General features: G+C 49.3%; 1 protein-coding gene across 7 annotated transcripts in view; it reads left to right on the top strand.

Moving 5' to 3' along the window:
• fgfr2 (fibroblast growth factor receptor 2) overlaps window positions 1–2,706 on the top strand; it is a 30,456-nt gene extending 27,750 nt beyond the window's left edge. For all 7 annotated transcript variants that reach the window (XM_041073973.2, XM_055502427.1, XM_029175069.3 and 4 more), the window contains one exon: window positions 1,005–2,706. In XM_041073973.2, coding sequence (XP_040929907.1) covers window positions 1,005–1,169 — 165 coding nt within the window. In that variant the 3' untranslated portion in view covers window positions 1,170–2,706. The remainder of the gene's footprint in view (window positions 1–1,004) is intronic.
• The last annotated feature ends 23,419 nt before the right edge of the window (window positions 2,707–26,125 follow it).

Genomic DNA, 26,125 nt, shown 5'->3' with positions numbered 1-26,125 from the left:
TCCCTTCTCCTTCTTGTCTGGTGTGATATCCGTGTACTGGCCTGAAAAGAGGCCATCACTGGGAAGCTGTCATGACTCGTCTGCTTTGGAGCTGGGGCTTCGTGAATTTATGCCAAAAGAGCCCAAGTCTGGGTTTGAACTTTTGAAATGCAATAAAGTGCTCCCTAAATGCAAGAAAGCCCCCCCCCCTCTCTTTGCCTCTGCCCAAAAACGCTGGCAGATGTGGACTTTTTTAGTAATGTGAGCCTTTTCGTTTTGAGCTGGGAAAATTGAAGCCAGCGCTCATTTTCTAGAAAACCCAATCTGGTCCAAACTGTTCCTCCTTACAACGAGTCCCGCAAAACAGCCATGAAAGACGACGAGGACAGAAAATGGTCCTCAGTCGTCTTGAAAATATAATAACAACTTTATAGCATTGGTCAGAAATTAATAACAGTGTTTTTGGGGTTTTCGTCTGTCTTCATCTTATATTTTTTGGGTGGTTTGAACATTTTTGTCAGGGCCTTTATTATTTCCAGTCTCCTCATAATCCTGGGTGTTTTAGTGTCAGATGACAGATTTAGTTTGGGCTGAACGTACGAGTGATGCTGTAAAGGCTGCGGTGCCACAACCCCGCCACAGTTCTCTGATCTGCACATCTCTGTGTTTTTCTCAGCTACATCTGCTCTGACATTGACTTTATTACGTATTCCTGCAAATATCCTGTACCGTATCGAGTTTAAGACACTTTTTCAGCTCTGTTTCATGAATCCTTACAGGGTGATTTCGTATGGTTTAGATAAACATCACAGAGACGGAGATCCTCTTCTCTTCCACTTCTCTCGCCCTCCTTTGGAAAGTCCCTGTTCTTATTTGACTGGGTTACGGCGTGATATTTATGTTCGAATGTTTTGCTCGAGGTCTTTTGTGTCTCGCTCGTGTTTTTTTTTCGCTTTCGAAACATATGAGCTTCTGCCTGCGTGTAAACGATCTCACCCTACCGTCTCCTTCCTCTCCATCTGCAGGAGTATCTCGACCTGTGTGCCCCGGCAGAGCAGTATTCCCCCAGCTTCCCCGACACTCGCAGCTCCTGCTCCTCCAGCGACGACTCAGTGTTTTCCCACGACCCCCTACCGGACGAGCCCTGCCTCCCCAAGTACCAGCACATCAACGGAAACGTGAAAACATGAGCCCCCACCCATCCTCTCTACCCCAAGTCGAGCTGCCCTAGTCTTACGCCTGAAAGGACCCAAAACAGATGTAGCACAGGCACCCTCTCCTCTCTGAAACTCTGCCCCCTCTACAGTCGCTTCCAGTGGAGCGATGGACCCGGATGGGACCGGGCTGGTGGCAGCGCTGCTGTCACACACTTACACTGCCATGCACTCATACTACGTACACTACATCGTCACATGAGGTCTTAAATGGGAGGACAGGGACCCTGCAGAAGCGAATTTACTGACTGCATAAGTCCCACTCCTCGGGGGACCTCCTCCCTCCTCCTCCTCCTCCTCCTCTCCCAAAACAAAGACTTTTCGTTTTGGTTGTCATATTTTTACCCAGAGAGTTTTTTTTAAACATTACTTCTTTGGTGATCTCATTCCAGTGGCTGGCATTCCAAGATTGTTATTTGCTCCTGGAGGAATGTATGGACTGATATGATCTCCTCAAAAGGAGAGGCCGAAGGAGGAGGACAAATAGGAAAAGCAAAGAACTGAGGGACACAGCTCTGACTAACAAAACAGAGCAATGGGAGGAGAGCACATATAGAAACTCCTCTCCAGTTTATTTTGTACATTTATTGCATTTCTTTTTCAGTTGTCTTGATAAAAAAACTTCAATTATTCTGGAGAAAAATACACAGTATAATGTATAGTGCTGGGTATATTTGTAAATATATTCAAATATGTATAAATATATAAATATATATTTACAGTGAGTTATTTTTTGTATGGACTCTGAAATAACCCCATCCTTCTTTCCCCTCTATGAGTTTAACAGGTGAAGTGTCCTATATTTCCTTTCACACACACACGCTTACACATACAGAAACATAAATACACAATTTAATATACACACATCCGTTTTACTCTCACTCAGTAACACAGTTGAGTATTGGCTTTCAGGGACTGAGGTAGCACGTTAATTTATTGACTTATGTTTTTTTATGAATTAAAAAGGTCTGGGAAACAGAAAAAAACAATATGGCAGAATTTATGACATTAATGACGCTGATAATACATGAATAATCCATGAAATGTGTGGTAATTTAAAATGGTCTTTCAGCAGTTACAGAAAAAAGTATTTTTAGAGGGTTTGAAAGATCCAGGTTTTGTAAGTTTTATATGAATGTGAATATTAAGTTAAAGTTAAAAACTGTACATTTTATAGTCAGCTAATCCCTTGTATGTATGTATGTAGACTACAATGCCGTTTCTATCCAGCCATTTTACTCTTTCGTAGCTTTGCTTTAGGAAAAGAAATTGATTTGTTGATATTTATATATGATTGATATGAGTAAAAGATTTTTGGAAATAACTACTAGCAATCCACTCCCTCATTTAGACTAAAAATAGAATCCAAATTTACCTGACAGGAGCTAAATCTAAAAAACAAAGTATTAAATCATCAGATGTTTTATTTGTTTTGTTTTGTTTTCTACTGGACCAACTTTAACATGTTCTCTTGCAAGTGTTCACATTTGCAAAATAAACAATGTAAAAAATGCACTTGTGTCTTTTTTGACTTGGATGCAGGACGTGTTTGCTTTCTGATTTCTGACATTCTATTTATTACAGTTCCACGTGGCTGGAGATGGTGCATCTGAGCACAGGGCTGCTCTGGTGCATCAGATTCACAGTAAATGAGGTTTTAGTTCATTCTGATAAAGGATTAGTGTCATAAGGTCACATAAAACGTCTCAGCCTCAAAACCGCTGAGCTCAGCACATACACAAATGAACTGTGATCAAGTTGAATTCATGCCGGTGGGCAAAGCAATTTTGTTAATGAACAGGGAAGCGATTATTGTCAGGATAGTGCAGCTTTGTGTCTGGGTCTGTCTGACTTTGATCTGACAAGGAATCTCTGCTAGTGTCCTGGCAGAGTATTAGTCGCTGTGATCCGCCGATTGATTTCCCATTTTCTTTTATCCGAACAGATTTAATTGAAGGGAGAGCGCAGCTGATTTATCTAATTGATGTGAGCACATCAGAGTGGGTCTAGCGGTGAGTGTGGAAGCCATGTATGTGTGTGCACTTAGTGCCTTAATTGTGCCTTATCGCACATGACGAGAACGTCAGACATGACTTCAGCAGATGGCATTGGCAGCGCTTCTGAAGCAAGTGAAATATAAAAGACAGCATCAAAACTTTTGAAACTACATCGAGCAAGTGAGCAAGAATACTTATCAATCATTTTTCTTCTTTGCCAAGCTCAATATAAAATGTACAAATGTTTTTCTTTAAACTAAAGTTTAATCCCTACCTTTTTTTCAAAACCAAGCTTCAACTTGTTCTGAATAAACATACACACACCAGCTTCAAGGCTTCCTCCAATAAACGTGTCTCCTCACGTCTCCGGAACCTGAAAAAAGGGCTTGGAGCGAGAAGTCAGTCAGAACAAATTCCTGTGTTTCTATAGAATGAGGGGGGAAGAAAGCACCTACAGCCCTGGAGGATTGGAGGGGGATTGGAATGAAAAAGTGGCAGGATAAACCGTAGCGCCACACACCCTCATTAGAGGCGGGAGCACAGAGAAAAGCAGCCAGATATCCACGCCGGCTACTGCACGCTTCTGTCGGAACGGCTGCGTATTGTGCTTTGGGCTGATGACACACACAAGCAGGCAGGGCCGCACTCCGGGGAAACCAAACAGAGGATTAGACAAAATGCCCTTGACACTGTCATAGGATTTCTGATGTCATAATTAAGCCTTATGCAATATTATTAGTCTGCACCCAGTTAGCGTCTCATAAGTGAGTGAATGCTCTCTTATGCTACCCCCCCCGCCCCCCCAACCAGTCAAAGCTTTTCATTTGAAGCACTTTCTGTTCCATAGTTTTCTAAATCTCTGCAGATTAACCCAGTGACCCTCAAATATTTAGCTTTCAGGCAGATGGGAAGGAGCTGCCGGACAAAAGGACTTTTTGTCTGGAGGTGCTGAATCGTGTGAGGTTCGTGTGAGAAGGTAAAGTGTGGCAGTTTGACGAACTGCTGGACCAACGTGACATTTGGGTGGCATTTCATCCATCCCGATCCCACCGCTCCTCTCCCATCCGTCCCCGTGCGCCTCTGCGTCACCGTGGCCCCGTCCTGCCTCGTCCGGCTATCTGGTGGGGCCTCGTGTGTTTGCACAAGGCTCGGTCCTCTGGAATGTCAACACGAGGCTTTGTGCGAAGCTAGAGGAGCCCACATAAACTGGAGATAAGACCCCACAGGGGACGGCTGTGGGGAGGAGGGTGGAGGTGGGGCTCTGGTGGGACGTAGCCACAGGGTGACTGGGAGTTTAACAAAGCTGCCGGGTGACTAGCCAAACCACAGGCCGACCCTGACCCCCCCCCCCCCCAGCCTCATGTTACGCTCGCTTTATTGGATGCATTTGATTTGGTTTCACCGCTCGCCGCCGGGTCAGAGGGTCCGTATCTGTGAAGGCCGAGCTCCTCACACCGACGCTCGCACTGTGGACGGTTCATCATCAGGTCAGTGCGGACAAAGGGGGGCCGGTACTTGTGTGTTGATGAAGAGCTCGCGAGTCACCGTGTCTGCGTCTGCATGGAAGAATAAACAAGTGGAGTGTGTGTTTGTGTATGGTGCCCTGTGGTTCGTTGGGATCTTCTAAACATTCGCTAATAGTCCAATTGTGTCTGAGCTACAGTGAATTACAGATTCCACTCTAGGTGGGTTTATACGCTGACTCTGCTGTGTCTGCAGATGTGATGTAACAGTTACTGGCGCTGAAGCTGAATGATTTCAAAGAAGACAGCTGCCAGAACTCAAGAACTAAACTAAAGAGTTTTAACTGCTGTTGTTTGTTGGCTGAAGAGGAGTCAGAAATACCCTGAAACACTTATTTAGGATTAAGGTCAGATTTAAATATCGCACATGGTGACCTATACCCATATATTTACTCCTTGTTTGTTACACGACGCTAACGTGGCAGCTTTCACATCCATGGGTGTGTTCTATAAATGAGCTTAGTCACAGTGTTTCCTGCCCGGCGATGCCAGTCGCAGCTCTCACCCACAGGTCAGTCACACTCCCCCCGGCCTCGTCTTGAAATGATGAAATCACTGCTGACATCAAACGTCATAAACGCTGACAGATGCTAATAATGTTGTGCCAGGGTGTCAAGCAAAGCGTTTCCAAAGCTGAGATTACTTTTTTTAATTCTCCCAAATAAAATACCTCATGCACTAAATACTTATTTGAGCTTATGTCAGCATTTGCAACTAGACCAGTGTGAAAGTCTGTTCAGCAGTGACTTTAAAACCTAACGTGAACTAAAACTTAAAATTGGCAAAAAGCAGTTTAAAGGTGAGTCGTGTGACTCGGTGTCAGGAGCCCAGCTGGATGGAGATACATGGCAGCGTAAGTTAAACAGTGCAGCACTGTTACTGTCATGAGCAAACACAGACCCAGGCTCATAAAAAAACACTTGTAAAAAAGGAAAGAGCGCTCATGAATGACGTTTAATTGAAATAGTGCAGGAGGGCAGTTTGTCAGGGCTACGGCTCCCAGGAGAGAGAGAGAGAGAGAGAGAGAGAGAGAGAGAGCGAGAGAGCAGGAGGAGGAAGAGGAGCAGAGGGAGGAGAAGGGAAAGGAGACGTTTGTCCACAGCATGATTTAGAGCCATAACCCTGCTAGGATCCGAGTAGGTTAATGATGCACCTTTGTGGCTCAGAACAAGACGAATCTCTTCTGGGTCACTTTCAGAACCATAATACAATGTTCTCCCAGCCTTGACGTGACCTGAATGAAATAACATTTCCCACCAGAGTTCAGGAGGAAAAGTTTGCCGCATACTCAGCTGCAAATGTTGGCGCCTCCCTCTGTCAGGTGCACTGTTTTCGCAGCCTACATGATGAATGATCGCCATGACAATGCCATGGTGATGGACAGGGGTGTATAAATTACATGGGAAATAAATGAGCATAAGACCCTCCTCTCCTTTTCACCTGCATCGGCCTTTATGGCGAACAAGAAGCTCACTGTTCGGTCCAAAGGGCCAGCGCTGCTCCTTCCCCTCCGCCCCTCCTTCTGCTCAATTTGTCAATTTCAAATATGCTTTCAACATTAAGTCGGTTCTTTTTTTTTTGGTCCTGCCGGCGTTTGTGTGTCCCGACGTCTTTTCCTGCCCCCCCTCCCTCCTCCGCTACCCTTCTCTAACTCAAATGGCCCAAATGATTGTGTGCTGCTGAAAGTCAGAGGGCGGATAAAGGGAAACCTCCCTCTCCTCTTTCTCATTCGACAGTAAGCAGGCCATCAAATAAAAATGCGCAGTGAGTGACGTGCTTCTATAGCTGCCCGCGTGCTCAGCAACAAGAGCTCGCTCTGTCCTGCCCAGGCAGGACGGGATAACTATAGCTCCCGACTTAATCACTTTGCTCAAAGCCTTTTTTTACTCCTCTCCGCCTCACTTTGTCTTCTTTCTTGTTTTGCAGCCACCTGCCAACAGGGAAGTGTTGCAACATTATGGATTGTTATTTTTCCATTTGGAGACAATGATGGGCGTGAGCCGAATGTTGCGGCTGAGCGGCGGTTTGTACACGCAGAGAGAGAGAGAGAGAGGGGGGGGGCGTTCAAGGTGTGCTGCAGGCTAGAGCTCAGACGCGCTGCGAGGATCGGGTTCATTCGCAGGTTAGCATCAGTCTCCTCCAACTGCAGCGCGTTTGCCCGTTTCTCACTTTTTCCGAGAAAGAGTTTGGATTCCAGTCCAGGAGTGACTCTCACTCCGCGTCATGCATCAATAAGATGCTAATCAATGTTACGCAGCTGCTGTGCCTCGGCCTCCTCTCACTGAACTTCACCTGATCCTAAAAATTACGAATATATAGACTAGAAACGGATTAAAGTCCTTGAATCTGAGCACATGTGGGCTGTAAATGCATTCTCCCATGCTCCATGAGGTGGCTGGCTCCCGATTGGGCACTAAGAGGAGGGGAGCGCAGAGAGCAGGGCCCCTGAAAAGGTGCTTTGTGCTGGTTTCGGAGGACCAGGGGCTTCAGCCTGTCAGAGGTTGTGGTTCTAGGCCCGCAGCCAGGCCTTTGGACCTTCTCACTGGCAAAGACGACAGCACCATCTGGGGTGACGGGCCCTTCCTGAAGGGCTCTGTGAGCTGCACAGAGCCAGGCTGGCTTGAATTGGTTAGACCGGGCTGAGGCACGCCACAGAGGGCTGCGAAAATAAACCGTTGGTGCTTCAGTGGAATTCCTTGACTCCGGAGCCTCAACTCTGATCGTCATTCCCCTGGGAGAGTGGAACAGTGGCCTCACACAGAGCAGCAGCGTGAAGTGAAAGATGTAAATATGTCAAAGATCTTGCTGTTCGATCCTACAACAAAGTCATAAATGCGGTTTGGCTTGTTGATGATTGTATTGGACTTCTGTGATGACGGTAATGAGGCCTGAGCTGCTCTCAGAACCCTCCTCCAGTTGCCTTTGGCTGCCCACGTACGGCGCTTTGACAACTGATGAAAGGAGAGAAATGGGAATAAGTGGTGTGAGATGAGTCACCATTATAAAAAGTGATTTATTATATTTATGGAAGTCTGTGCCCTGCTTGTCATCAGCAGAGGTGAGTGGGAACGGTCGGCACACTCCACTGAGCAAAGGCCGACTCCTGGCACCCCTTTCGTGGGATTCGTTTGCCTTTCGGATCCAGACAGATACGATGCAGGAGCCGAGTCTAACGAAGGCGGGTTTCAGGTTGACACGGTCTGAGCTGCATTCCAGCCTCACTGCTTCACGTGTGCCCAAATCAAAGTTCCCCCCTTTCAACCGGTGAGCGAGATAATTCATGGTGCATTTAGGGCAAGGGGGATAAATGGGAACCATATTGCGTCGTGCGTTTTAGTGGATCCTTCATCCTTCGACTCCTGCAACAGAATAAAATCCCTCTCAGCTTCTGGAGCTCGCCCAAGACAAGCAAATTATGGGCTAAAACCTTTTTATATGAACCTCTGTCACGGAAAACCGTCACAGGGCTCCATCTTGAGCTGTCTCCTCTCCTGGAATGGGCCTTGTTTTATTCACTTGCACTGAGTGAGACCGTTGTGCTGAATCCTAGAAGAAGGAGAAAACAAACAAATGAAGAATATATAATTTACTTTATGATATCTGCAGTCTGGTTTTTGAACAAATTATTATTTATTTTTTACTAACTGGACCACCTTCTGTCCCCCAATCTGGCCGTAACGTTTCACCGCGGTGTGAAACGCTTTAATGGCCCTGTTGTTTACAGTAGTGTTAAGTGTGTGGCCCTCCAGGATCAGTCAGAGCCATAATCCCCTCTTCATTCCCACTGAGGCCCAGAAGGTGCGTAAGTGGACATGGGTGATGGCAGACAGGGAACGGCTCAGCAGCCCACCCATTCACATCAGCCACGACCGAACACACACACACACACACACACACACACACACACACACACACACACACACACACACACACACACACACACGCACGCACGCACGCACGCACGCACGCACGCACGCACGCACGCACGCACGCACGCACGCACACACACACACACAAAGCACATGCAAAAGGTTCCACTCTTTGTTCCTCTATATTACCTCCTCCGTCTCTGTTCTGCCTGCGTTTTTATGTCATGTCACCTTGTAAAAGAGCCTTTATGGTTTCCCCAGACCTCATGGCTATGAGAGCGGTGAGGTCGACTGTGGGAGCTTTAAAGAGCCCCTTCAGGAACAGGACAGTGATAGGGGAGCATCTCCAGACAGCGTTGCCTTGCGAACTGGGAATAGCTTTTATCTGACTTCCCCCTGTGTTTGTCGTCATCACTGGAGGCATAAGCTGACAGCATGGTGAGGTCAGACAGCTGCTCTAGCTGCACTTTGCTTACTAAAAATCCAAAGTAGAGCCACTGCAGGAAAAAGGACCAGTAACCAGTCAATTTTGTATTGGTCTGCATGAGCAGCTACTGTAGATGGACAATCCACATGGCATAAAAAAGAAGAAACCTCTGCTGTCCGTCAATCAGGTGGGTGCTATTTATTAGCACGGTGGAATTACTGTATATGAAGAGGAGCTAACTTCTTGATGCCTCCAGCTTCACTGCCAGTCCCTGTGTAGGCCTGCCTCTATAATGTCTTCACAGAGTCAGCGAGGGGCCTCTGCACGCATTAAATCATGCAATTAGTGCTCAGATGGGGGATTTATACTTTCTGGCAACAGCACTTCTTTAGTTTATATATGGCCGAGGGGATACGAGACTATTAAAGGAATGCAACAATAAAAACACACTGAAAATCACATAATTCATTCAAGGTTTTTAAAGAATCCAAACAAGGCTGTTTTTGTAACTCTTGAAGAGCTTTGGAGCCTCATGGTTTTAACACAGCAGCAGTAATGTGCTGTGTCAGTCCAACCAGCCTAATGTCTTCAAGGACAAACAAACAAGGGCAAATGGACACAATGAACAGAAAGACGTGACCCCCCACCGCTTCTTTCAATTGCGTTTGCACCACGGACGTCTGCACACACACTCGGAACAGAGCTAAATAAACAGCAGCGAGTACAAACACACTGAGGCTCGCCACCGCTGCCTCGCAGTGGAAACGCTGAGGCTGACCACAAATTCCACTGAGTGCCCAGCCATCGCTCACTGCCTCAAAGCCTGAACCGCAAAACATGCAAGCCCACAGAGAATGCACTCTTCTGACACGGATACTACTGGCGTCTGCGTTGGACACGGAGGAGACAGTCACACGAGCATAGGCAGACGAAGACACATTCAGACCTAATTGAATCCTCATAATGACTCTCATCAATCACAGGGAGCATAAATATGAGTTTGTGTTGGAGATGAGCAGCGTCTGATGAATTGGGTAGAATTAATTTGGCACACGTCCTAAAGATGAGTAAAACACATTTGATTTGATTTGATATTAGCTGGATGAAGGTAAGAGAAATGATTGATACGATGTTTAATCTCATAGGGTCAAATTCAGTCTGGAATTAAATAAACCATAGTTCTCAATTAAATGGGTAGTGTAATTACCATGGAATTAAATAAATCCTGTTAATCAGATCAGATTGTTTTTCAGTCACTGCATGATTAGAAGCTGCGGTTTGAGGAGGTGTTAAAATGGAAAATACTTTCTGTTGAAATCTTCATTTAAACCCATGATATATGATGCTCTGCCCCCTCCCTTTCTATGTGTGTGTGTGTGTGTGTGTGTGTGGTTTCCTGTGTGGCATGCTCTCCAGGTTGTACTCTGGGAGAAAAATTTACGGCGGAGGATGTTTGGTCTTCCTCTAGCCACAGGGCAGGAAAGGTTGTGAAATATGTGTATGCAATAAAAAGAACAGCACCGGCGCGTTTGCGTTTAAACATATGCACGGAGTCGATTCAGATGTGTGAGGAGAGAGAGAGAGAGATGAGCCTCAGCAGCGCGGTGAGAGGTGAGAAAGAGAAGGAGTCACTGGGAGATGGAGCCGGTGTCATTGTTGGCGCCGTGCTTCGCACCCTGTTACATTCCTTCCATGAAAGAATGCACTAAAAGTCATTAACTGTGGAGGTTGGCCGACAACAGCCCAGCCCAATCTACCGCCTCGGTCGTAAAATACACCATATTGACCCAAACCGGGCCTGATTTTATTTGTGCGCTGTCGTTTTCCCACTGGCCAGGAGCACATTCCTCTCTCAGGCGTGCGGTTTCGCCTTGTTTTGCTTGTCATCTTACGCCGAGGAGCCGTCGGAGGGCTCAGTCGCCGCCGCCCCGGCGTGTTTCCGTCCGCGGGTGTCGCTGGACGGCCGACGTGTCAGAGTGTGAAACGTAGACGCGTGCGCAAACATCCAGCCCCGCGGCCGCCCGCCTGCAGCGGCGCTCGCACACTGGACGCATTGTTTGCTGCGGTAATGAGCCAGCTGGACGGGCTCCAGTGAAAACAATATGAGGGATGAGATGCTAATCTATTTACCCACAGCTTTAGGTTCTGGCTCACCTCGGCGCGCCGCTGTGAGGGGGGGGTCCATCTCAAAACCGGACCCTCGGCGCTTGTGTGGTGGTTGAGCAGCTCTGCGACGTCTGAACGCACGGAGGAACGCCGGCCGGCACCGAGGCACAGAATGCGAGTCAACGAGTGATGGGAAAGCTCCCGAAATCCTTTAATGGGACTTTTGGAACCGGTGTTGAACCCGGGTTGCCCCCCGCCCCCTCCCCTCCGCCTCCCCCCCAACCCGCGCTGGCGTGCAGCGAAATTATGGCCTCATTAAGTGGGTGGGAGAGAGGAGGGGGCGCTGGTGGTTGGGTTTCAGGGTCTGGCACGACCCTATCTTCTCAGCAGGGATCAGCATCTCGCCCTCGGCCTCCTACCAGACGTGGGTGCAGACTGTTTGGTGCCACGAGGTCCGGAACTGGTGAACGGCCGGAGCAGCTGATGCTTCGCAACGCGCAGACGTCTCCCCGAGTCTGAGAAACCACCAGGTCCAGGAGCCATTCACTGTGTCAGCGGCACCCACAACAAACCGGTTCCTTCATCCTCGGCTCCCTGTCAGTGGATGTTTGCCACAACCCCAAACACATCAGTTCACTTCTGACACAGTCGTGACAAATTACAAACGCTCGCTGTGCTCGGGGTCGCTGGGAACGCCGCACGCAGCGTGTTTGGAGACGAAGGGCTGATGGGAGCCAAGCAGTGACACACACACACACACACACACACACACACACACACACACACACGCACGCACGCACGCAAGCACGCACGCACGCACGCACGCACGCACGCACGCACGCACGCACGCACGCACGCACACGCACACGCACGCACGCACGCACGCACGCACGCACGCACACACACACACACACACACGCAAACAATGCACCATTGACCATATGGTGGCACTTAGTTGAACTCTTTGTCAGCATTATATTGTTTAATTTCTGAATACTGAATACGCTTGCTTAAGAAAGAAATATATTTATGTTTACTCCCGTAATGGAATTTGGATTTGTGCGGTGGATAAATATTTACAATGAAATGTAATTTGTCAGCTTTATGATGGCTTCTTAGGGCGAGCTGGTCTGGATGAGGAGAGTTGGTGGGATTTCTTAAACAAAGTGGTTTATGAAACTGGGTTTTCCTCGAGTAAACCGTGCTTGCTTCATTCTCCTCGTTTATTTCCAGGTGATGTCACCGCGTCTTTATTGCTTTTGCTGAGACGATGACTCCTCGCTGCCGCCCTTCTCCCCTCGAACGCGTCGCACACGCATGGGTGCACTTCAAATGAAATGCGACGTCTCATTCTATTCGCAGCTGAACCGGATCCGCTTTGCAGACGCTGCGGAACATGAATGGAGGCCCGGTGAACCTGAAGCAGCAGCGCAGCAACGGGCTGGTTTTGGATTTCCACCTGGATGCTTCTCCACTGCACTAACAGAGCGCCGATTCACAGCAGGGGGTAAAAGGTGACCAATGGTCCGTTGCATCAGATAAGCGCCCGGCTGGGTGGCTGGATGCTCTCCTCTCAGGAGTTGAGGGTAAACAATACAGTCCTAGTGTCACCGGACGGCACCTGAAAACTCAGGCACAATCGGGGCTTTTCAGGGTGGGCAGCGGGGTGCGCGGGCGGGTCGGCCGGGGGTGAGGAGGGCAGCAGAGGCAATAAAGGCGGCGTGATTAACATGGAAAAAAGCTCCACTGACGGATCTGGCGAGGGCGATGAAGTTGGCTTGTGCGTGTGCAGCGAGGATGTCAGCGGATAAACGGACGCCGCTTAGCGCTGCTGTTGACGGACGATGAAGTAATTGAGAGAAGGTGGGATGCAGATTGAGGTCCAGATGGGAGAAGAGAGGGATGAGGCATGAGAGCTGAGATCGGGACTCTCAAAAGTCCCGGTGTCAGGCGTGAGCGGGGCCGAGGTGATGCTGTATGAAACATCTGCTCAGCTGGAGGCGGTGGAACACAGAGCCAGCGATGTGAGGTGGCATTAAAATGACAGACATGGATGGAGCTGAGCTGGCACAGCAACTGAAGCCTACAGGGAAAGGATCAATAATTTCAGCTCACATTGAAAGAGCTCTCTGCTGAAAAATGGAGGAGCTTTTGTAGCTCCAGTCCTCTCATACCCACATGGTTACGCCTCAGCTCCAGCTGGGAAACTGCAGCTCACTCGTCGGCTCCAACCGTCCGATCCAAGAAAAGGAGAAAAGTGTGTCCTGCTTGTGTTGGACACGGGGTTCGCAGCGGGCGTGAACTCGCCGGGGTGAAAGTGGAAACCCAAAACCACGGCGGCGGCGGCGCCAGCAAGCTGTGAGGTCACACGCGGACGCGGGGACACATTTGCAGGACTCTGCACATCTGGATCAGCGTCTTTAGGTGGCCAGGTGTGCGTCACCGCCGTGCACCCGACGTGGACAGATGTTGGCGCTCAGGCTTTTTTTGGAGATCGTTACCTCATGCTGTGAAATCGCACAGACGGTCACAGTCAAAGCTAAGCTCAACTTTCTCCCTTGTCTCGTTCATAATCAGGATGAAATCACCAGTTTTTTTTTTTTTAATGCCCAGTGAATGTTGTGCTTGGACCAGCAGTTCCACCACCCGCCCTGGGCTGGCCTCCAGACAGCGGTGTGTGTCATAGTGAGGCCTATCATGGCATTCTGTCCCATTATGTCTTTTTGGGCCTCAGGCAAACAGCTCCGCGCCCAGTGACACACACAGCGCTTCCAGAGCGTGTCTTCACGTGAACTTGAAATGTCCTGCTGTCGTGTGAGGATAAGGTCACCGACAATGAGCTGCTGGTTCTCGGGCGCACGAGGAGAAGGAGGTCAGGTTCCCTGCGAACGTGGGAACCCGATCTTCTGTTTTAATAGATGTGAAGGGTGGTCTGAGTCAAGAGAGGGAGAAAAGCCTTTCCCATCCTCACTTTATAAGCTTCAGCGGTTCCTCCTCCATCTCAGGACGCATCTTGGCTTGGCAGCCTCTCCGTGAGCCTTTTAGCTCTAACCAGAGCCCCGATGTTTCCACTTGACCCACAGTGGAAGTCTCTCATTTGGCCGACGGCAGCTCTGGGACACAAGGAGAGCGCCTATCCACATGAAGGCACAGACTTTTACTGATGCCACAAAACACGCGCGCTCTCTCTCGAACACAGGCCGCGTGATTTACGTCCGCCCGTGTTGTCAAGATGCTCCGAACCCGCTGTGCTAATTGATAACAGGGTCGTTTTGGAGAAAAAATGTTTTAGCAAATCGCAGCATGAGTGCATTCGTAAACACACAGGCTTGACATTTTTAATACAAATCCACTTTGTGTTTTCCCACAACACTCTTGGCTGAGTCTAGAGCATCTGATGGGAGCAGCTTCAGAAGCAAAGAGGCAATGAAGAGCAAAGATGGAGGTGAGGGGTGCGTTTCAGCTGTGCTGCGTTGGAAGCTATCATTTAGATTCCACAGCCTGCCGTCGCAGCACACGTCAGGATCAAAACCCACTGCATCCACTACACGCCGGACGGCCTTGATGAAGCGGTGGAGGGCACCTGGCTGATGATGATAGCAGACGCGAGGAGGCGAGGGAGGGAGGGAGGGAGGGGGACAGAAAAACATTTTCACTCGCTTGCACAGTAGATCACTCTCCCCCAGGGGTGTAGTCAGCGAAGGTTAAGCTGCTTTATTGAGTGTCCGGCAGCGCTGTGGGGGGGGGGACACCGATCGCATCCAGTGAGGACTCGTGGAGCATTCATCATCACTTACAGAGCAACTTATTACGTGCAATAAGTAGAATCCTAAATAGAATGATCCCACTTTGTCGAACTTTACTTGACAAAACAAGCAAAGTATGATGTACATGTTTGAGGAGCAGAGCGGACCCCCTCCCTGCTGCAGCCTGCTTCCCACTTTATGTTTCACCTACATGAACGCTTGATGTCACGTCGTTGCTGTTTCCTCTTACATTACCTCACAGCTTTCATGTTGTTTCTCAACAAGCGGCCGCGTGACAGCTCACCTTCCCACCTCTAACTTCACAAGAAATAACAAAAAAAACCCCCGCCACAAATCAAAAACGAAGCAGGTAACCGCACATATTTCACGGAGACGGCGACACGTGGCCTCGTTCCCGCACCCCAACGTTTTTGTTTGTCGATCGCGACAAAAGGCCGACATGAAGCGCCGCGGCGGTGCGGCGTCTGTGAGAAACCCGCTCACACGCGAGCGAGACGCTGGGCTGTTCCAGCTTGCTCAGGGATAAACCCAACAACATGAACGCTGAACAGCGCACGTGCGTCGACTGCAGGGGGAAGAAGCCTGCGAGGCCGGGACGCCGCTAAAAAAAGGAGCAGCTTGAGTGAAGCTGCTATAAGTGGTTTATTTATGATGTGTAATTCTGCCCCGCAGCCACTGCGTCTTCCTGGGAGCAGAGGTCTGGGTCCCTGTCTGTCGACCGCGTCTCAACAGCCCGCCAGGCTTTTCCAGCAGTTAATGAGAACACCCAGTTATGGCATGAAGTCATGCTACAAGTCACAGCACGCGCACACACCAGGGTTTTTTTCTCCTCTGCCTTAATGAAAACTTATGCATCATATGCATTTTAAACAATGGGCATAAATACGTACAGTAGAACTATGACTATGTTTTCATTGCAGGGCCACATTAAATATTACACGTATCATTACAACCCTGCAGAGCGGTTAGTGCCACTTGAAATAAAACTTTTTGTTTGTTTATTTGTATCAAACAAGTGAGTGATGAGGAGAAGACACAAACAATTATTATCAGGAAGCGATTCACTGAGAGAAATGAATGAGGTAAAGCCTGTGGAACCGATCAAAGCTTTGACACGTGTAATAATCAGAGAAAAAGTGATGTGATCTATGTTTATTATAAGGGTAAAGTGTGATACCTGTGCTCAGTGTACATGTAGGTCATGATGATGTAGGGGAGGAGGCGTCTGCTTTATTGCTTTATAGCCAGGTGATGACAGTCATTCTGGACGATGGAGTCACAAGAGAGAGCGCCACACGCACACACACACACACACACACACACACACACACACACACACACACACACACACACACAGACACACACACACACACACACACACACACACGCACACACACACACACACACGCACACACGCACACACGCACACACACACGCACACACGCACACACACACACACGCACACACACACACACACGCACACACACACACACACACACACACACACACACACACACACACACACACACACACACACACACACACACACACTTTTCCACTCAAGGAAACACATTTCACACCAATCTAGCGCCCTGAGATTGTGCCAGACGCTGACGTGGAGATTCAGGTAAAAGAACGGAGAACAAAGACTGAGACGCATTCTTTTAAGGAATGAGGCCACCTCAGCAGCACTGCAGAGTGAAACGAGCACACACTCACCTTACTGTTGGCTCACACCAACGATACATGACAACACAAACAAGAACGCCTTCCAGTGGAGCCTGTAATGATAGACAAATAGGTCTCCAAGCCAAAAAAGTAACAAAGCTGAAGGTCCAGGACTGTACATTAGATACATATTCACCAGGGTCTGTGTTTCACCCTGGATGAGAAATGTTTCTCTGTTCATCCACACAGGAAGCTAAAGTTACGCTGTGACTGATGCACTGTCCCGTTTCCTTCACCGCTTCCAACCCTCTTCATTTCATCTCATCTATTTTCCTGCACTTTTAATCTTTGCTTGGACCACAGCCTCCTCCAATCTTCTATTTCTATCTTGCGAAGCTTTCGAGCTTATCTCTGTCGACCTTGTGGCTAGATTTGAGTTATTCTTGACGTTATCTGCTACAACATCACACCTCCAGTTGGAAATAAGCAGAGCTCGGCAGCTGGTTGGCAAAGGGCTAGTTTACAGTGAGGCTCAGGAGTCACAGAGGGGGGTTATTTGCTGTTCAAACGTGGGGCAGTGGGAATGAGTGATGAGGTGAACTGGAGCGGTGAAACTGATTCCAGACAGAATCAAATCTGACTCCAAATCCCTGCGTGTTCAGATCCATCAATGTTGGGTAGCCTGGAGACATCCAAAGCGTTAGGATGCTGCTGGTTTGCAGACTCTCTATTCGACCTCGGCTCAGTTTTGTCTCCTCCCTTCGTTTCAACATACTGATTAACTGAATACCAAAAGCTTGTGTCTGTGAATCAACACATGCTGGTAGTGGACGGTATTTTATTCCAGGAGGACTGTTAAGAGGCAGACGGAGAAAAGGCGCCTCCACAGCAGCAGCAGCAGCAGCAGTCACCGTGGCCGCGTTCCCCTCCTGACAGAGTGCATCGCTTCCATACGCCCAACGTGTGCTGCTAATGTCACGTAATCGCTAGCATGTGCGAACGAGTAGGTTTTTCTCCTTTAAAGGAGGAGACGTGTGCCGTCACATCAAAACGTTCCATTTGACTCCGCAGGACGTTCCACAGCCGAGGGGCCTCAGGATTAACAGCCCGAGATTCCCACCTGAGGAAGTTCTCAGAAAGAAATAAAAGCATGATGATTTACATTTGACTAAATATGGAGCGAGCTTAAAAAGTGATTTACGTCCTTCACTTCAGAACAAACAGGCAACAATTGGAACCATTCTTATCTCCGACTGTCTATCTGTCATTCCTGAGCAGTTAATCTCGGCTGAACCAAGGTCTGGCAGCGGGCTGCGGATAATTATCTGTGTCTCCAGGTGATACAGGCCAGACTGGGCAGACAGACCTAATGAAGTTCCCTCCGATATAATAATAGATGGCGGGGGCACAAACACACGTCTTGCCTGGTTCTGATGTTAAACCAATACACCGGCGAGGGGAGAGCGAGGCGCTCCATCGGGCGTGAGACTGAGAGTCAAGAATAATTACAGCAAACGCTTTCTACAGCTGATGTGATGGAAAGCAGGTTTCTTTTTGTTTTTTTTTTAAATACATCCACTGGGTGAAGGAGCCGCATACTGAGCCTAAACCGCCTCCAACGAACCTACGTGTGTGAGGTGAGGCGACCTGTTGTTGGAAGCGCTAATCCAAGTGTTTATTTCAGGGAGCGCGTGGGCCGGTGCGACGGGCGCCTCGAGAGGGAAACGCGACTCCACGGCAGCGGCTTAAGTGACAGTGTCCGTTTCGCTGCGCCGACGCCGTCAGCGGCCTGGAAGCGGAACGTCCCCGCGCTCAACGGCATCACTAGGGTTTCCAGCAGTCAGCGCCCTGAGCGCCTACGAGCAGCGAATGCACCGCGAGGCGGCCGCGTTCCCCAACGAGGTGCATTTGCTGCGGACGTGCGGGTTCTGAAGCCGCCGGGCCGGTCCTGGGGGGAGCCACAGAATCGGGCCGGGTAAGCCGATCCACCTGAGAACTGCCCAGGGAATTGTGGGTCATTGTGCGGAGGAGAAAGGCTGGGCCCTCCAGCGTGTGTCTGCTGAATAAGAGCCACTTGTGCCATTTTACGCGAAACACAATAACGCCACCGCAGAGCGAGCCAATCACGTTCAACAGCCCATTCTTCTCCCACTGTGCTGTGACCATGCGAACAAATACCTGTGACTATCACTTCCCAACCTCGGCAGTGGACAATGCAGCGGAGGCACATGAGCACCGCACGCTGTTGTGTGGCTGACCTCAAAAATGTTTCTTCTGGCTCGTCGTGTGGTTGCGAGTGCTGCTGTGTGTGACTGTGTATGCAGATGCTGCAGACTACGACGAGGGCGCACTAATCTAGCAGAGATGCAATTAAGTTGTTTCCTTCAATTTAAATCTTTAGCATTTTTAATTGGTCTCATTTTCAGCTTGCTGCTGTGGGTGGCCCCGTTTCAATCAGACTAATGTTCACCTTCGCGCAAAATGTGATCGCAAGTGGGACAATTAGACAAAGACACGCTTTGCTGAAGGTAAAAAAAAAAACTCCAGCTTGTTCTTTTCTTTTTTGCTGCACAGCCACGGGCAGAAACACCCCCTGCTTTTTTGCATTTCACATGTTTCCATTTCAACCTCCATGCATGTCCCAGTGTCTTGTTGAGACACTTTCAGACGTCAGGGGTCGATTTACAACCAGTCTATAACTGGCAGGCGGGTTCTATGATGGGCCGTTCGGGAGCAGAGGGTCTGAGGGCAAGACCAGACACATGGGTGGGGGTGGGGGAGGAATCCTGGTAGAACAGCATCACACTTTAACATGCTTCAGAGAGATCATACAGTAACAGAGCACCCACTCCACCTTTTATTCAGCGTTTCTTCATGTGTAAAACGCACAGCACTGAGGCAGAAAGTGGAGGAGGGGCCGTCAGCCCCCTGAACATTCCTCCCCTCCTCAGCTTATTAGTCGCATATTAGCCCCGCCATTCGTCTCCGCTCGGCAGAGCCCCCGTGGGCTGCGCGTTGTCACCCGTCGGTGCTGGCGGCCACATGAAACGGGCACAAAGCTGACTCTGTTCCTGCACACGCGAGGCGGGAGCCCGGCGGCGAGCGGCGCCGTGGGCCGCGGCCGCCAGCGGGACGTGTGTGCTACGCCAAGCAGTCACTCACTCCGCTCCCCGCGAGCAGCTCAGCCCCCTCCGAGCCCGAAGCGAGGCCCGCCAACACCTGAAGCTTATTAAACATAAATCTCCACAGCGCCATAGATGTAACTCGAAACCCATATTGACTTTTAGGGGGAGCTTCATAAATCTCTCTTGGTTCACCCCTCCACCTCATGTCAGCATTCCCTATATGTCTCACAGAGCATTGTTTCAAAACGAAAAACATTCGCCGCTCTGCTGATTCATTAATTAATGTTTAATCGTCACGGGCGTCCTCGACCAGCTTGAGAGGGGAACGCATACATAGAAATTCTTCTGTGAAACTGAAGGCGTCTTCGCTGACTGGATGGGACAGATGTCACGGGTTCTCGCATATGGAGAAAATATGAAACTGTTCATTTTGAAGGAATGTGCGAACTGTTCTTATTGTAGTGATGAAAGAGACTTTGGTGTTAAAGGGGAATTGCCATAAAATTACCATATGTTGCTGCTTTGCAGACGTTGATTATTCTGGCTGCAGTCGGAGGGTATCAGTTGTCAACAAAAGGATCCTGTGTTGCCCAAACAAAAAGGAAGACGTTGTTACTTGACAGAAAAACCCAGAAACTATTTCTATACACTACTGTAACATAATATTTATGTGGCACAGCTTTGTTGACACAAATGAAACAGTGCAGTATGTATGAAAGCAGCAGCAGGATGTCCAGGAAGTGGTGCTTAGTGGGGGCCTATAGGTGAATTCAGGGTGCTTTTAAGTTGAATATATGAGCAAGGAAAGGGGGAAAATGGATACCATGACTTGCGAGTAGTCCAAAAGCATTATAAAACATCTGAACATCTGGGTGCTATTCTCATCTAAGCAAGAGACAAAGCAGCAGGATGTTCCAGACCAGGGGGACCCGGTTTGAATTTGTGGCTCCATCGCAGCCTGTCTCTGCCAGAGCGCTGGGCCCGGAGCCGCAGAGTTCACGACACGCTTCCCTCCCTGGAAAGAATGAGCGATCGCTGCCTGCCGTAAAAAAACACGGGCAGCGGTTCCACGCGCGTTTGTACGCGCGTATACTCCGACGCGTCAGCGAGCGGGGTCGGCGGCGAGAAGAGGGCGCAGCGACGAGAAAAAGAGGGGGGCGGAGGTGTTACAAACCCGAGAGCTGCACAAAGGGCCCTGTGTGCGAGGGCGGCCGGCGGGTCGCACGCAGAAACACGGCCCCCTGGACCCCCCCCCACACACACACACACACACACACACCCAGGGGAGCCTGCCATTCTGAGGGCTGAGCTCATAACAAATACCACGACAAATAAGGAAAAAATCATCAGAGTGGAGGAAAGACGTGAGAGGGATGAAGGGGAAAAAATGCAGCGACGGCAGCAGCGACCTGTTGAGCGGAGGTTTGTCTCAGAGGAGGCGTGAAGGGAAAACCGCTGGAGTCTCGTGAGTCAAACCTTTGAAAATGCTGTATACGCGCATTTCAGCCATGGTTTTCACTCCTGCGGAACCCAGAGCCCCAAACTGGTCGTCGCTCCGTGTTCCCGTCCATGCTCAACTGCGCAAACAAACAGGACACGGGACAAACCGCGGGAGAGCGCGAGGCAGACGTGGAGCTGATGTTTTCCGACTCTGCCTGTCAGGACAAGCCGAGCTGCGCCTGTTGCTCTGCCAGACAATTTTTCCATATGGAGCTCCACTAACCCATAAAGATTAACTATCTGATTCTCTCACGAGAATTCCGATGGAGCGCTTTGTGATGGGAAACACACACGAGAGGCGAGATTAATGAAGCATTATCCGGGGACTGTGGCAGCCTCACTAGCGCCTCATTTACCTTCGCTCTTCCTGCTCCCTCTCTTTCCGACACAGTAGGCCTCCATTCAAGAGCGGCGGACGTAAATATTTACAGTAATTAGACGTATGCATGTAAAGACAGGACCTCCATTTGCTAAACTCAGAGGGAACCATCACACTTTGAGAGTGATGTCAGTCTGGAAACCCAACTTTACATCAAAGTGAGCTCCTGCAAAACTCCTGCAACTTATTTCCAGCTGTGATGTGTCAGTCAAATGGCGTTAATTCTTTTTCTTCACAGTTTCTTTGATATTTAATTGTAGTGAGGAATTAATTTTGTTACCCGTTCACAATAGAAGCAGGTGTAAAACCTCAGTTTCCTGCAGGTGAAGACATGCTTGTGGCTCCTGGTTTAATCTCTTTTCTTTCTGGATGAATACACCTCAGACTCGCTGGGTATGCCTCAGAGCTAAATGGGTGCATTGAACTGTTAATTGAAGGTCGGCCTTTGACCTTTGATGGTGCGAGACATGTTCCCCAAGCGCCGCTCGGACTGAGATCGTCATCATCTTCAGATCAGAAGATGTGAACTAGCCGCGGATGCTACACCTGTGAGGTCACTATGGCTGTGTCTCAAAGGCTGACATGAGCGGAGGAGACAGACGCCTTGTAGTCGACCTCCTGGGGAACTGCTCGGCCTTCTGCGTCGGGCAAAGCGCGATCTGCTGTGGTAGCGAAACACGTGTTCCTGGGCTGATGCATGCCTCTGTGCCTCCGTCGCTTTCCTGTTGCCAGGACTGAGAGGAAGCGATGTGGTAGCGCATCCCCAGCAACCAGTGCAGGGCCTCTAACTGACTCTGACATGATCTGGGAGTGTAATGCTCCCAGGTTTCATCTGAGACTGCATGCTTCAACTAAAGATCAAACCGATCTTTCAACATTCAACCTATTTAGAACATACTGTTACTAAATCACATTCTTGGTTGAACACATTATTTATTTTTCCCCGTTATCTTACATTAGTGTCTCTATAGAAACCTGCCTCACGCACTGCCAGAGCACAGGGAACTATCTCTAAGCCCATAAATCAGCTTGTGTTGTTGCAGACACCTATGTCACGAGCTATAACTCTTTTCAATGAGTCTGGCCGGGCTGCTTAAGGAAGACGCTCATAATCAGGCAATGTGTGTCGTCTCCCTTTCACACCTGGACCGGCTCCAGGGCCTGTGCTTCGAGGACCTGTCAGTCCCGGCGATTAAGCTCTCCTCTGCACCTGACCGAGCTTGTGCCGGGTTGTCGCCTCACCCCGGGCCAAACAGCGCGGCACGGACCCGCCCCGCGCCCGCCGGCGCGCGCCAACCGCCGTCTCGGGGCGGGAGGTGGAAAGGGGTGACGACTCAGCTCGCTGAGACGGAGAGCTGGACGTCGGAGCGGGAAAGCGCTCGGACTCGGAGACGCCCGGCAGACGTCTCCGTGCACTCCCGCTGCCCTCGCGGATCTTGGCAGGCTGCGGTGGAGTGAGATACTGTGAGAAAATAAAACATAGGCCTCGCGGTGCTGGACTCAAGCCGCTCTGACATACTCTGCACACGGAGCGCTGCCAGAGCAAACATGGTGGCTGTTATTGTAGAGGACAATTACGCCCAGTTAAAAGTAGACTCATCAGCCAGCACCAACCTGTTAAAAAAACCCACTGTGATGATAGAGGAACAAACACTCTCACTCTCTCTCTCTCTCTCTCTCTCTCTCTCTCTTACACACACGCCGCCACACAGACGCACACGTGCATGTGTGCATTTAGCCCAAGCCAACCGTGAACTCCCAGGCATCCACTTTCACCCGAGCACGAGCGTTCGTCTAGCGACCCCGCTGTCCGGCGTCCAAATGGCACAATTATCTGCAATTTATGCTCAGACAAAACGGATCACTTCCCCAGTAAATGAAATTCCCCATTAGGAACAGCAACAAGAGGGAGGAGATAAGGCTAGTAATACTTTCTGTGCTATGAGACAGGAGGCCGGAGTGCGTGGCCGCGCTCACCCCCCACTCCCAGAATTAAAGTCGTACAGACGAGTGAATGATCAGGTGTTGTTGAAGGGTTGTTGATGTTGGATTTGAAAGAAGAGCAGGGACAAATGCGTTCCAGTCTTCAATGAGATGAACGCCGCTCGCTCTCACACTCGGAGAGTCACTGCCATTACACTAATACCCCAGCAGGAGAGCTGAATGACTTCCTCATAATGAATAATGAGAAATTAAAAAGCGGTGGAAACCCAATGCTTGGAACCGGCTGCAGTTCCATTAAGCTTTCAGTTATCCATTAATCATCTTAATGAGTCTGAAGGAGTCAGTGGCGAAAACAAGAGATCATTGAGACGCTGTTTTGCAAAAGCCAGTGTTATAAGGAGGTTTGGCTCGTCTCCAGCTCTGCCGTATCTGGTTGATTCAATCTGCATCATGTTGACATTGCAGACTTCGCTGGAGCAATTGTTGGTGCAATAGTACAAATGAAAGTATAGTGTATTGGACGAGTTCCCACTGCGAGGCCTGGTTAAAGTGTTATGTATGACAAATAAAACCGGTTCCACTTAAAGGTTGTTATTTTACAAGGCTAAGTGAGGTTGCTCAATTCTTCCCGGAGGCTTAACTAAACTCAAAGACGGCCATTCTCCAACTCTGACATGCAGGACTCTCTCCCTTGCCCTTGCTATGAATGTATGGATCTAAAGACACTTGTCTTTGGGATGCACACCTGAGAAAATCAACATCTTCACGGAGGGAATGTTTGATGAAGACAGATTTATTATAAACCAAAACAGCAGGAGTGATGCCAGCGGCGCATTAGCCAGGAGAGGATACGCTTTCCCTAATGTGAACAAATGACAGATCATCTGCTTTAGCGTTTCTGACCAGGAAGGCTAAAGCAACCTTCTGTCTTGAAAAAGGCAGCGCTTTCATTTTTTCAATACTACACTAACTGGTTCTTTTTGTTGTTAATCCGACACTGACGTACGGTTTCAACACCTGCAGCTGATGTGGAAAGCTTGCTGGCCAGCGTTGGACTCTAACGCACCGTGTAGATATGGATTTGAAGCTGTGTGACACTGAACTGCTGGGACTAGACGCTGGTGTAGGAGTGGGACAGAGTCGAGCGAGATGAATGTGGAACGGTCAGAAAATCAAAGCAAACCCAGTCTGGCCCTTGTTACTTTGCAGATTGTTACTGAATGTGACCTCCCTCACATATCAGAGTCATTAGAAGTAATTGAAGTGAGGTCATTTTCAAGGTCCAGAAGAATAAGACCTACAGTTCATTATATGAAAACAACCAAAATGGTCACATGGGTAATTTGATTTTTGGTAAATACAAGTTAATGGTTTTCATAGAAACTCACACTCGTCCACTCTGCCCTGCTAAAAACACACGTACAGTAGATCCCAAGGTCACCTGTGTTTGACAGACCAGGAGAATGCGTGTGCCGTGTGCAGGTTTAATGACTGATCTGTCATCAGTTTTCACTGGGTGCCCTGGTTTACCAAGGTGAGAGCGTTCTGACTAAGCAGCGCGGAGTCTAATCAAGAACCGCAGATTGTGAACAGGAACAGGGAGAAACTCCGCGAGTGACCTCAGTGAAATTGTGCAGCAGCAGGAAAGAAACCGGTTCCATGTTTAGGGAACGTGCCAAAGCTGCATGTACGCGCACGCCTGGGAAGTCATCGAATCCAGGAGTGTTTTACAAGATGTGTTGCCCGGGCAATCGGGAGGAAGCGATTGTACGTGTAAACGGCGTTTATGCGCCGAAAAAACCCACAGCGAATCGAAAACGAACAGCGGCCTTGGCTGCGGGACGTCAGCGGGAGATGGTGAAGAGCCAGAGCAGGGATCCAGGACAGGAACCAGAGCCTGCAGTCTGTAACCTCAGACGGAACACAAAGCACCGTGAGGAGATCTGTCTCTCCAGCGCAGGAACACGGCTGACAGTGTTTAGACAAGTGCTTAAGTATCCGTTTCCCGCCGCGACGCCGCCTGCCTCCGCTCTCCTCCGTCTCCTTCACCCCCAGGAGGCACTGGAGGGAGATGCTGAGGCCACGGTCACACACTGACCAAGGACAATAGACAGACATGCAGACGTCTTCTCCGTCTCTGGATGGTGCTGGAACCAGCAGCTCAGGTCCGCGCCGCTGTGAACGTTATTTAACACCACTTCCTGTAGCTTTAAAGGAGAAGGTCCTGTAGTAAGTCAAGGGCATCTATGGATTATCACGGCTGAAAATCTGTTTTTCCCACAGCACTGGAAGATAACGTTGGGTACGCTGAGATTAAGTGAGATTCGAGGAGGGCTAGTTCCTTTTTAATTAAACATTAATATCGCACACAAAAAGTCAACAGAAATGATTGATCCGGTTTATCACAGTCAAACAAACACGGAGAGCCATCGGGAACAAAGACTATCCTAAAATGCCCTTTCACAACAGCATTTATTTTAAATAGCTTTAAATCAAATCCCCAGAAACAGACAAAAGAAAAAACACCCCAAGAATAGGCTGCTCCATAAGGTCCAGGCCTGGGCTCCGTGATTAACCGGCCATATGAGTTGCATTCTCTCGCTGCTCTGACCCGGCTGTGTGTGAGC

Source organism: Betta splendens, chromosome 15 (assembly GCF_900634795.4).
Source record: "Betta splendens chromosome 15, fBetSpl5.4, whole genome shotgun sequence".
Classification (NCBI taxonomy): Eukaryota; Metazoa; Chordata; class Actinopteri; order Anabantiformes; family Osphronemidae; genus Betta; species Betta splendens.
This window is presented reverse-complemented; position numbering and strand designations above follow the sequence as displayed.